Raw genomic sequence first — 13,985 nt, 5'->3', positions numbered from 1 at the left:
GATGTCTCTGTATGTTGCCAATTTGTACTTCCCAAGCGCTTAGTACAGTGCTCTGCACATAGTAAGCACTCAATAAATACTATTGATGATGATGATGATGATGATAATGACATTTATTAAGCGCTTACTACGTCCAAAGCACCATTCTAATGATAATGATAATGATGGCATTTGTTAAGCGCTTACTATGTGCCAAGCACTGTTCTAAGCGCTGGGGAGGTTACAGGGTGATCAGGTTGTCCCACTTGGGGCTCACAGTCTTAATCCCCATTTTACAGATGAGGGAACTGAGGCCCAGAGAAGTGAATTGACTTGCCCAAAGTCACACAGCTGATGATGATGATGATGATGATAATGGCATTTATTAAGCGCTTACTATGTCCAAAGCACCATTCTAATGATAATGATGGCATTTGTTAAGCACTTACTATGTGCAAAGCACTGTTCTAAGCGCTGGGGAGGTTACAAGGTAATCAGGTTGCCCCACAGTGGGGCTCACAGTCTTCATCCCCATTTTACAGATGAGGTAACGGAGGCCCAAAGAAGTGAAGTGACTTGCCCAAAGTCACCCAGCTGACAGTTGGCAGAGCCGGGGTTTGAACCCATGACCTCTGACTCCAAAGCCCGGGCTCTTTCCATTGAGCCACGCTGCTTCTCGTTTGATTGAAGGAGCTGAGGGAACTGATACTGATTAATAATAATAATAATAATGGCATTTATTAAGCACTATTAAGCACTTACTAGGTGCAAAGCACTGTTCTAAGCGCTGGGGAGGTTACAAGGTGATCAGGTTGCCCCACGGGTGGGGGGGCTCACAGTCTTAATCCCCATTTTACAGATGAGGGAACTGAGGCCCAGAGAAGTGAAGTGACTTGTTCATGGGTGTTCGTGGGTTCATATCCCGGCTCTACCAATTGTCAGCTGTGTAACTTTGGGCAAGTCACTTCACTGCTCTACGCCTCAGTTCTCTCATCTGTAAAATGGGGATTAAGATTGTGAGCCCCCCATGGGACAACCTGATCATCTTGTAACCTCCCCAGCGCTTAGAACAGTGCTTCGCACATAGTAAGCGCTTAATAAATACTATCATCATTTATTATTTTATTTACAAGGTGATCAGGTTGCCCCACGTGGGGTGGGGGGGTGCTCACAGTCTTAATCCCCATTTTACAGATGAGGGAATTGAGGCCCAGAGAAGTGAAGTGACTTGCCCAAAGTCACCCAGCTGACAAGTGGCGGAGCTGGGATTTGAACCCATAATAATAACAATAATAATAATAATGGGTTTTATTTAGCGCTTACTATGTGCAAAGCACTGTTCTAAGCGCTGGGGAGGTTACAAGGTAATCAGGTTGCCCCATGGGGGGGGGGGCTCACAGTCTTAATCCCCATGTTACAGATGAGGGAATTGAGGCCCAGAGATGTGAAGTGACTTGCCCAAAGTCACCCAGCTGACAAGTGGTGGAGCTGGGATTTGAACCCATAATAATAATGATGGGATTTATTAAGCGCTTACTATGTGCAAAGCACTGTTCTAAGCGCTGGGGGATACAAGGTGATCTGGTTGTCCCACAGGGGGCTCACAATCTTAATCCCCAGCTGGGTGCAGCCGGGATTTGAACCCATGACCTCTGACTCCAAAGCTCGGGCTCTTTCCACTGAGCCACGCTGCTTCTCTGATGATGCTCTGGTTGTTCTCTCAGTGCTTAGAACAGTGCTTGGCACATAGTAAGCACTTAATAAAGAGCATCATCATCATTGTGGCTCAGTGGAAAGGGCCTGGGCTTGGGAGTCAGAAGTCATGGGTTCTAATGCCGGCTCCGCCACTTATCAGTTGTGTGACTTTGGGCAAGTCACTTCACTTCTCTGGGCCTCAGTTCCCTCATCTGTAAAATGGGGATTAAGAGTGTGAGCCCCCCGTGGGACAACCTGATCACCTTGTACACCCCCCAGGGCTTAGAACAGTGCTTTGCACATAGTAAGCGCTTAACAAATACCATCATCATCATCATCATCATCAGCTGTGTGACTTTGGGCAAGTCACTTAACTTCCATGCCTCAGTTCCCTCATCTGTAAAGTGGGGATTAAGACTGTGAGGCCCACGTGGGACAACCTGATCACCTTGTACACCCCCCAGGCTTAGAACAGTGTTTTGCACATAGTAAGCACTTAACAAATACCATCATCATCATCATCAGCTGTGTGACTTTGGGCAAGTCACTCAACCTCCATGCCTCAGTTCCCTCATCTGTAAAATGGGGATTAAGACTGTGAGCCCCCCGTGGGACAACCCGATCACCTTGTACCCCCCAGCGCTTAGAACAGTGTTTTGCACATAGTAAGCGCTTAACAAATACCATCCTCATCATCATCAGCTGTGTGACTTTGGGCAAGTCACTTAACTTCCATGCCTCAGTTCCCTCATCTGTGAAGTGGGGATGAAGACTGTGAGGCCCACGTGGGACAACCCGATCACCTTGTACCCCCCCAGGCTTAGAACAGTGTTTTGCACATAGTAAGCGCTCAACAAATACCATCATCATCAGCTGTGTGACTTTGGGCAAGTCACTTAACTTCCGTGCCTCAGTTCCCTCATCTGTAAAATGGGGATGAAGACTGCGAGCCCGCCGTGGGACAACCTGATCATCACCATCATCATCAATCGTATTTATTGAGCGCTTACTGTGCTCAGAGCACTGTACTAAGCGCTTGGGAAGTCCAAGTTGGCAACATATAGAGACAGTCCCTACCCAACAGCGGGCTCACAGTCTAAAAGGGGGAGACAGAGAACAAAACCAAACATTTTAACAAAATAAAATAAATAGAATAGATATGGACAAGTAAAATCAATCAATCAATCAATCAATCAATCGTATTTATTGAGCGCTTACTATGTGCAGAGCACTGTACTAAGCACTTGGGAAGTACAAATTGGCATCACATAGAGACAGTCCCTACCCAACAGTGGGCTCACAGTCTAAAAGGGGGAATAAATAGAGTAATAAATATGTACAAACATATATACGTATATACAGGTGCTGTGGGGATGATAGCAATAATGATGGTATTTGTTAAGCACTTCCTATGTGCAAAACACTGTTCTAAGCGCCGATCCTTCCCACTTAGAGCAGTGCTTGGCATATAGTGAGCGCTTAATAAGTGCCATCATTATTATCTGCCTCGACAGCTTTCCTTGCTGGGGTGGGGTGGGGTGGGGGGATGAATGGGTGGGTAGGGTGGGTGTTTTGGGGAGTGGGGCTTGGGGGGCGGGTGGTTTAGTACTGTTTTCCGTCCTGTTCCCCACCAGCGTTCAGCTAATAGCCCCCAGGATCGCAAGGCCAGTGACCAGCCCTCGACGGCCAGCCAGACCACCGACAGCAGTGGCTTCACCCCGGAGTCGGCCCCGGACCTCTCCGACGACAGCGGGGCCAGTCAAGGCCAGTGCCCACCCCCCTGTCCCCCCACTAACCCACATTGGCCTTCCCAAGCGCTTAGTACAGTGCTAAGCGCTTAGTCCAGTGCTCTGCCCACAGTAAGCGCTCAATAAATACGATTGATGGATTGATTGCTCTGCCCACAGTAAGCGCTCAATAAATACGATTGATTGATTGATTGCTCTGCCCACAGTAAGCGCTCAATAAATACGATTGATGGATTGATTGCTCTGCACACCGTAAGCGCTCAATAAATACGACGGAATGAACGAATTGGCCTCCCCTCAACGGGGACGGGGATGGTGGGCCCAGCCCAAACCAAGCAACCGATGTTCAGTTCTATTTTTCATTCATTCGTTCAATCGTATTTATTGAGCGCTTACTGTGTGCAGAGCACTGGACTAAGCGCCTGGGAAGTCCAAGTTGGCAACATTCATTCATTCATTCAATCGTATTTATTGAGCAAGTCCAAGTTGGCAACATTCATTCATTCAATCGTATTTATTGAGCAAGTCCAAGTTGGCAGCATTCATTCATGCAATCGTATTTATTGAACAAGTCCAAGTTGGCAGCATTCATTCATGCAATCGTATTTATTGAGCACTCACTGTGTGCAGAGCACTGGACTAAGCGCTTGGGAAGTCCAAGTTGGCACCATCTAGAGACGGTCCCTACCCAACAGTGGGCTCACAGTCTAGAAGGGGGAGACAGAGAAGGAAACAAAACATATTAACAAAATAAAATAAATAGAATAAATATGTCCAATGTACAAATAAAATAAATGAATAGAGTAATAAATAAAATTCACGTGAGCCCGCTGTTGGGTAGGGACCGTCTCTATATGTTGCCAACTTGTCCTTCCCAAGCGCTTAGTCCAGTGCTCTGCACACAGTAAGCGCTCAATAAATACGATTGAATGAGTGAATGAATGAATGAATAAATACGATTGAATGACTGAATAATAATAATGGTGGCATTTGTTAAGTGCTTACTATGTGCCAAGCACTGTTTTTTTAAGCATTTATTAAGCCCTTACTATGTGCAAAGCACTGTTCTAAGCGCTGGGGAGGTTACAATAATAATAATAATAATAATAATGGCATTTGTTAAGCGCTTACTATGTGCAAAGCACTGTTCTAAGCGCTGGGGAGGTTATAATAATAATAATAATAATGGCATTTGTTAAGCGCTTACTATGTGCAAAGCACTGTTCTAAGCACTGGGGAGGTTATAATAATAATAATAATAATGGCATTTGTTAAGCGCTTACTATGTGCAAAGCACTGTTCTAAGCGCTGGGGGGATGCAAGGTGATCAGGTTGTCCCACGGGGGGCTCACAGTCTTAATCCCCATTTTCCAGATGAGGGAACTGAGGCTCAGAGAAGTGAAGTGACTTGCCCAAGGTCACACAGCAGACATGTGGCGGAGTCGGAAGTCGAACCCAGGACCTCTGACTCCAAAGCCCGGGCTCTTTCCACTGAGCCACGCTGAGGCTCAGAGACGTGAAGTGACTTGCCCACAGTCACACAGCTGGCAAGTGGCAGAGCAGGGATTTGAACCCGCGAACTCTGACCCCAAAGTCTGTGCTCTTTCATTCATTCATTCATTCAATCATATTTATTGAGCGCTTATTGTGTGCAGAGCACTGGACTAAGCGCTTGGGAAGTACAAGTTGGCAACATAGAGAGACGGTCCACTGAGCCACGCTGCTTCTCTAAGCCCCCAGCGCTTAGAACAGTGCTTTGCACATAGTAAGCGCTTAATAAATGCCATTATTATTATTATTATTATTGTCTGTCTCCTCCTTCTACACTGTGAGCCGGCTGTTAGGTAGGGACCGTCTCTAGATGTTGCCAACTTGGACTTCCCAAGCGCTTAGTACAGTGCTCTGCACACAGTAAGCGCTCAATAAATACGATTGAATAAATGAATGAATGAATGGGGGACAACCTGATGACCTTGTAATAATAATGATAGCATTTGTTAAGCGCTTACTATGCGCCAAGCACTGTTCTAAGCGCTTGTACCTATCCCATCGCTTAGAACAGTGCTCGGCACATAGTAAGCGCTTAACAAATACCATTATTATTATTATTAGTTGAAATGGCTGTTCCCCAGTGGAGGCCTGTAATAATAATAATAATAATGATAATGGCATTTATTAAGCACATACTATGTGCAAAGCACTGTTCTAAGCTCTGGTGCCTATCCCAGCGCTTAGAACAGTGCTTGGCACATAGTAAGTGCTTAACAAATACCATTATTATTACTATTAGTTGAAAGGGATGTTCTCCAGTGGAGGCCTATAATAACAATAATAATAATGACATTTATTAAGCACTTACTATGTGCAAAGCACTGTTCTAAGCGCTTGTACCCAGCGCTTAGAACAGTGCTTGGCACATAGTAAGCACTTAACAAATACCGTTATTATTATTATTAGTTGAAATGGATGCTCCCCAGTGGAGGCCTATAATAACAATAATAATAATGGCATTTATTAAGCGCTTACTATGTGCAAAGCACTGTTCTAAGCCCTTGTACCTATCCCAGCACTTAGAACAGTGCTTGGCACATAGTAAGCGCTTAACAAATACCATTATTATTATTATTAGTTGAAAGGGATGCTCCCCAGGGGAGGCCTATAATAATAATAATAATAATAATAATAATAATAATAATGGCATTCATTAAGCGCTTACTATGTGCAAATCAATCAATCGTATTTATTGAGTGCTTACTGTGTGCAGAGCACTGTACTAAGCGCTTAAAGCACTGTTCTAAGCGCTTGTACCTATCCCAGCACTTAGAACAGTGCTTGGCACATAGTAAGCGCTTAACAAATACCATTATTATTATTATTAGTTGAAATGGATGTTCCCCAGTGGAGGCCTATAATAACAATAATAATAATGGCATTCATTAAGCACTTACTATGTGCAGAGCACTGTTCTCAACGCCTGTACCTATCCCAGTACTTAGAACAGTGCTTGGCACATAGTAAGAGCTTAACAAATACCATTATTATTATTATTATTAGTTGAAAAGGATGTTCCCCAGTGGAGGCCTATAATAATAATAATAATAATGGCATTTATTAAGCACTTACTATGTGCAAGGCACTGTTCTAAGCGCTTGTACCTATCTCAGTGCTTAGAACAGTGCTTGGCACATAGTAAATGCTTAACAAATACCATTATTATTATTATTAGTTGAAATGGATGTTCCCCAGTGGAGGCCAATAATAACAATAATAATAATGGCATTCATTAAGCACTTACTATGTGCAAAGCACTGTTCTAAGCCTTGTACCTATCCCAGTACTTAGAACAGTGCTTGGCACATAGTAAGAGCTTAACAAATACCATTATTATTATTATTAGTTGAAAAGGATGTTCCCCAGTGGAGGCCTATAATAATAATGATAATTATGGCATTCATTAAGCACTTACTATGTGCAAAGCACTGTTCTAAGCGCTTGTACCTAACCCAGCGCTTAGAACAGTGCTTGGCACATAGTAAGCGCTTAACAAATACCCTTATTATTATTATTAGTTGAAATGGCTGTTCCCCAGTGGAGGCCTATAATAACAATAATAATAATGGCATTTATTAAGCACTTACTATGTGCAAAGCACTGTTCTAAGCGCTTGTACCTATCCCAGTACTTAGAACAGTGCTTGGCACATAGTAAGAGCTTAACAAATACCATTATTATTATTATTAGTTGAAAAGGATGTTCCCCAGTGGAGGCCTATAATAATAATGATAATAATGGCATTCATTAAGCACTTACTATGTGCAAAGCACTGTTCTAAGCGCTTGTACCTAACCCAGCGCTTAGAACAGTGCTTGGCACATAGTAAGCACTTAACAAATACCATTATTATTATTATTAGTTGAAAGGGATGTTCCCCAGTGGAGGCCTATAATAATAATAATAATGATAATGGCATTTATTAAGCACTTACTATGTGCAAAGCACTGTTCTAAGCGCTTGTACCTATCCCAGCACATAGTTAGCACTTAACAAATACCATTATTATTATTATTATTAGTTGAAAGGGATGTTCCCCAGTGGAGGCCTATAATAACAATAATAATAATGACATTTATTAAGCACTTACTATGTGCCAAGCACTGTTCTAAGCGCTTGTACCTATCTCAGCGCTTAGAACGGTACTTGGTACATAGTAAGCGCTTAACAAATACCATTATTATTATTATGGAGCAGCGTGGCTCAGTGGAAAGAGCACAGGCTTTGGAGTCAGAGGTCATGGGTTCGAATCCCGACGCCCCCACATGTCTGCTGTGTGACCTTGGGCAAGTCACTTAACTTCTCTGAGCCTCAGTTACCTCATCTGTAAAATGGGGGTTAAGACTGTTAGCCCCACGTGGGACAACCTGATCACCTTGTAACCCCTCCCCAGTGCTGAGAACAGTGCTCTGCACATAGTAAGCGCTTAACAAATGCCATTATTATTATTATTATTAGTTGAAATGGATGCTCCCCAGTGGAGGCCTATAATAATAATAATAATAATAATAATGGCATTTATTAAGCACTTACTATGTGCCAAGCACTGTTCTAAGCGCTTGTACATATCCCAGGTCCCACGGGGGGCTCCCAGTCTTCATCCCCTCCTCCAGGAGGCCTTCCCAGACTGAGCCCCTTCCTTCCTCTCCCCCTCATCCCCCTCTCCATCCCCCCATCTTACCTCCTTCCCTTCCCCACAGCACCTGTATATATGTATATATGTTTGTACAGATTTATTACTCTATTTATTTATTTTACTTGTCCATATCTATTCTATTTATTTTATTTTGTTAGTATGTTTGGTTTTGTTCTCTGTCTCCCCCTTTTAGACTGTGAGCCCGCTGTTGGGCAGGGACTGTCTCTATATGTTGCCAATTTGTACTTCCCAAGCGCTTAGTCCAGTGCTCTGCACACAGTAAGCGCTCAATAAATACGATTGATGATGATGATGATGATCACCTTGTAATCCCCCCCAGCGCTGAGAACAGTGCTCTGCACATAGTAAGCGCTTAACAAATGCCATTATTATTATTATTATTAGTTGAAATGGATGCTCCCCAGTGGAGGCCTATAATAATAATAATGGCATTTATTAAGCACTTACTATGTGCCAAGCACTGTTCTCAGCGCTTGTACCTATCCCAGGTCCCACAGGGGGCTCCCAGTCTTCATCCCCATTTTCCAGCTGAGGTCACTGAGGCCGAGAGAAGTGACTTGCCCCAAGTCACCCAGCTGACAATGGGTGGAGCCGGGATTTGAACCCATGACCTCCAACTCCAAAGCCTGGGTTCTTTTCCACTGAGGGTGGTGGCATCAGGTAGGGGGGTCCTCCCCACTCCCGGTGACCTCTGACCCGGCCCGCCGTCTCCGGTCGGTCCACAGGCAGCCTTTGGACGTGTGCCCGGTGCGGGCAGGAGAAGGGGCGTCTACAGGAGATCCAGGCGGCCATCCTCACTCTGCAGAAAACCCAGCAGGATATCCACAGGTACCCCATGCCCGCCTCGCCCCTTCACCCCTCAAGTCCGTAATAATACCCATAATGATGGCATTTGTTAATAATAATAATAATAATAATAATGGCATTTATTAGGCGCTTACTATGTGCCAAGCACTGTTCTAAGCACTGGGGAGGTTACCAGGTGATCAGGTTGTCCCACGGGGGGGCCCCCAGTCTTCATCCTAGATAAGCAGCGTGGCTCAGTGGGAAAGAGCCCGGGCTTTGGAGTCAGAGGTCATGGGTTCCAATCCCGGCCCCGCCACTTGTCAGCTGTGTGGCTTTGGGCAAGTCACTTCACTTCTCTGGGCCTCAGTTCCCTCATCTGGAAAATGGGGATTGAGACTGTGAGCCCCACGAGGGACAACCTCATCATTTTGTATCCCCCCAGCGCTTAGAACAGTGCTTTGCACATAGTAAGCGCTTAATAAATGCCATCATCATCATCATCATCCCCCCATCATCTAAAGTAAATAGAAGACAACATTATATATCTAATTTGTAAATTTTATGTTTCATACCTTTATAAATTATAACTTTATAGATAAGTAAATAAATATATAAATACATGGAATAAAATAAAATAGAATAAAATAAATAGAAGAAAAAACAGGCCTGTGACCTCGGGGGGCTACGTAAATTAATAATTTTATGAATTCATATTTTATATTATATATAGATAATTTATGTATTTTATATTTTATAAATTTATAAATTATAAATCTATAAATACATAAATAAATAAAGTAGAATAAAATTAATAGAAGTCAAAATTATATATGAAATTTTTATGTTATACTTTATACATTTATAACTGAATAAATGCATAGATGAATAAATGAATAAATGAATAAATAAATAAATAAATAAATAAATAAATAGAATAGAATAGAATAGAATAAAATAAATAGAAGACAAAACAGTCCTGTGACTTTGGCGGGTACGGCGAGGGCACGGGTAGGGACGCCGCTTTCTGTGTCCGCAGACACCTGGCCGCTCTGAACATATAAATAAATAAATAAATAAAATAGAATAAAATAAATAGAAGACAAAATTATATATATATAATTTGTATATTTTATATTTTATACGTTCATGAATTTATAAATTATGAATTCATAAATAAATAAATAAATAAAATAGAATAAAATAAATAGAAGACAAGACAGGCCTGTGACCTTGGGGGACTACGGCTGGGGCACGGGCAGGGACGCCGCTTTCTGTGTCCACAGACACCTGGCTGCTCTGAACAAATAAATAAATATAATAGAGTAAAATAAATAGAAGACAAAATTATATATATATATAATTTGTATATTTTATATTTTATAAATTTGTAAATTAGAAATTCGTAGATAAATGAATTTAAAAATAGAATAAAATAAATAGAAGACAAGACAGGCCTGTGACCTCGGGGGGCTACGGCGGGGGCATGGGCAGGGACGCCGCTTTCTGTATAAGCAGACACCTGGCCGCTCTGAACAAATAAATAAATAAAATAAAATAGAATAAAATTAATAGAGGACAAAATTATATATATATAATTTGTATATTTTATACATTTATAAATAAATAAATGAATAAAATAGAATAAAATTAATGGAAGACAAGAAAGGTCTGTGACCTCGGGGGGCTACGGTGGGGGCAAGGGCAGGGACGCTGCTTTCTGTGTCTGCAGACACCTGGCCACTCTGAACAAATAAATAAAATAAAATAGAATCAAATAAACAGAAGACAAAATTATAAATGTATAATTTGTATATTTTATACATTTATAAATAAATGAATAAATAAATAAAATAGAATAAAATAAATGGAAGACAAGACAGGCCTGGACCTCGGGGGGCTACGGCGAGGGCACGGGCAGGGATGCCGCTTTCTGTGTCCGCAGACACCTGACCGCTCAGAACAAATAAATAAATAAATAAAATAGAATAGAATAAAATAAATAGAAGACAAAATTGTGTATATAATTTGTATATTTTATATTTTATACACTTATGAAATTATAAATTATGAATTCCTAGATAAATAAATAAATAAAATAGAATGAAATTAATAGAATAAAATTAATAGAATAAAATAAATAGAATAAATAGAAGACAAGACAGGCCTGTGACCTCGGGGGGCTACGGTGGGGGCACGGCCAAGGACGCCGCTTTCTGTGTCAGCAGACACCTGGCTGCTCTGAACAAATAAATAAATAAATAAAATAGAATAGAATAAAATAAAATAAAATAAAATAAATAGAAGACAAAATTATAAATGTACAATTTGTACGTTTTATAAATTTATAGATAGATAAATGAATAAATGAATAAATGAATAAATGAATGAATAAATAAATAAATAAATAAAGTAGATGAATAAATAAACAGATAAATAAGAATAAGATAAATAGAAGACAAAACAGTCCTGTGACTTCGTGGGGGTACGGTGAGGGCACGGGTAGGGACGCCGCTTTCTGTGTCCGCAGACACGTGGCCGCTCTGAACAAATAAATAAATGAATAAGATAGAATAGAATAAAATAAATAGAAGACAAAATTATAAATGAATAATTTGTACATTTTATAAATTTATAGATAGATAGATAGATAGATAGATAAATGAATAATTAAATAAGTAAATAAATAAATAAATAAATAAATGAAAAAATAAATAATAAATGAATGAATGAATGAATGAAAAAATAAATAAATAATAAATAAATAAATAGATAGATAGATAGATAGATAAACAAATAAATAAGAATAAAATAAATAGAAGACAAAACAGTCCTGTGACTTCGGGGGGTACGGTGAGGGCACGGGTAGGGGCGCCGCTTTCTGTGTCCGCAGACACCTGGCCGCTCTGAACAAATAAATAAATAAATAAGATAGAATAGAATAAAATAAATAGAAGACAAAATTATAAATGTATAATTTGTACATTTTATAAATTTATAGATAGATAGATAGGTAAATGAATATATAAATAAATAAATAAATGAGTGAATGAATGAAAAAATAATACATACATACATACACAAATAAACAAATAAATAAATAAATAAATAATAAATAAATAAATAAGAATAAAATAAATAGAAGACAAAACAGTCCTGTGACTTCAGGGGGTACAGCGAGGGCACGGGTAGGGACGCCACTTTCTGTGTCCGCAGACACCTGGCCGCTCTGAACAAATAAATAAATAAATAAAATAGAATAGAATAAAATAAATAGAAGACAAAATTATAAGTGTATAATTTGTACATTTTATAAATTTATGGATAGATAGATAAATGAATAAATAAATAAATAAACAAATAAATAAATGGAAAAATAAATAAATAATAAGTAAATGAAGAAATAAATAAATAAATAAATAAATAAATAAATGGAAAAATGGAAAAATGAATAAATAATAAGTAAATGAAGAAATAAATAAATAAATAAATAAATAAATAAATAGATAGATAGATAGATAGATAGATAGATAAATATAAAATAAATAGAAGACAAAACAGTCCTGTGACCTCGGGGGGTACGGCGAGGGCACGGGTAGGGACGCCGCTTTCTGTGTCCGCAGACACCTGGCCGCCCTGACCAAGAGAGCCCTCCGCCCTCCGCCCGCCCCGGCCGGCTTCCTCCAGAACCCGCGCCTCTGGTTTCTCACCTGTGTCTTCCTCGCCTGTCAGCTCGTCCTCAACTACGCCTTCAAGTAGCTGCCCCGGCCTCCCGCCTCGATGGCGGCAACTGCGGGTCCTCGCTGCCCCCCTGCCCGCTCACCCCCGGCACCGAGCACTTTAACCCGCCCGGCCTCGGCGGGTGGACGGACGGACGGACGGACGGACGGGCTCCAGGCCGCGCCGTCGACCTCTGCCCACCTTAACCGACCTTGGGCCTGGTGGGCCTGAAAATGGAAGCCCAATGTAGCTTTCCTCCCGCAGATGGGTGTCTTCTACACTCTCTCCTCCCTCCTGGCATCCTGGGGGCCACCAGGCCCCGTTCACAGCCCTCGCCCGTCGGCGACGGGCCAGCCCGGGGTGAACCGGTCGGGTCTCGGCCTGGGCACCGCTGCGCCTGGTGGAGTCTAGCCCGGGCACCTCTGAGCCCCGTGGACCTCGCAGCTCTGTACTGATCACCTCCCGGCGTCTCGGGACGGGGGCACCCCCGGCCGGGCCAAGCGGATCCAAAGAAACCCCTGCCCCGGTGCCCGGGCGCGACCCCTCTGGGCTGGGCGCCGTTCAAGTGGCCCAGGGCCACCTCTCCGGGGACCTAACTAGCTCCGAGCCCCAGCTGGTCCCCTTGGGGACCACCCACCCAGACAATAATAATAATAATAATGGCATTTATTAAGCGCTTACTATGTGCAAAGCCCTGCTCTAAGCGCTGAGGAGGTTACAATAATGATGGTATTTGTTAAGCGCTTAATAATAATAATAATAATAATGTTGGCATTTGTTAAGCGCTTACTATGTGCAAAGCACTGTTCTAAGCGCTTGGGGGATACAAAGTGATCAGGTTGTCCCACGTGGGGCTCACAGTCTTAATCCCCATTTTACAGATGAGGTAACTGAGGCTCAGAGAAGTTAAGTGACTTGCCCAAGGTTACACAGCAGACATGTGGTGGAGCCAGGATTCGAACCCATGACCTCTGACTCCAAAGCCCGTGCTCTTTCCACTGAGCCACGCTGCTTACTATGTGCAGAGCACTGTTCTAAGCCCTGGGGTAGATATACGGTTAGCACGTGGGGCTCACGGTCTCAGCCCCCATTTTCCAGATGAGGTAACTGAGGAACAGCAAAGTGAAGTGACTTAATCAAAGTCACACAGCTGACAAGTGGCAGAGCAGGATTCGAACTCGTGACCTCTGACTCCAAAGCCCGGGCTCTTTCCATTAAGCCACGCTGCTAATATTCTTCTAGACTGTGAGCCTGCTGTTGGGTAGGGACCGTCTCTCTATGTTGCCAACTTGTACTTCCTAAGCGCTTAGTACAGTGCTCTGCACACAGTAAGCGCTCAATAAATACGATTG

The 13,985-nt window shown here is 42.0% G+C and overlaps 1 protein-coding gene across 3 annotated transcripts in view; it reads left to right on the top strand.

Annotated features, from left to right (window-relative positions):
- Positions 1-13,342, top strand: part of OSBPL5 (oxysterol binding protein like 5) — a 91,271-nt gene extending 77,929 nt beyond the window's left edge. For 2 of the 3 annotated variants that reach the window (XM_038764561.1, XM_038764562.1), the window contains 3 exons: positions 3,309-3,438; positions 8,856-8,958; positions 12,537-13,342. In XM_038764561.1, the coding sequence (XP_038620489.1) occupies positions 3,309-3,438; positions 8,856-8,958; positions 12,537-12,672 (369 nt within the window). In that variant the 3' untranslated portion in view covers positions 12,673-13,342. The remainder of the gene's footprint in view (positions 1-3,308; positions 3,439-8,855; positions 8,959-12,536) is intronic. The other variant, XM_038764563.1, reaches the window with a different exon arrangement.
- Positions 13,343-13,985: the final 643 nt, after the last annotated feature.

The sequence above is a fragment of the Tachyglossus aculeatus genome, chromosome 22, assembly GCF_015852505.1.
Source record: "Tachyglossus aculeatus isolate mTacAcu1 chromosome 22, mTacAcu1.pri, whole genome shotgun sequence".
Taxonomy (NCBI): domain Eukaryota; kingdom Metazoa; phylum Chordata; class Mammalia; order Monotremata; family Tachyglossidae; genus Tachyglossus; species Tachyglossus aculeatus.
The sequence above is the reverse complement of the archived record's forward strand: the minus strand, read 5'-3'. Positions and strand labels throughout refer to the sequence as shown.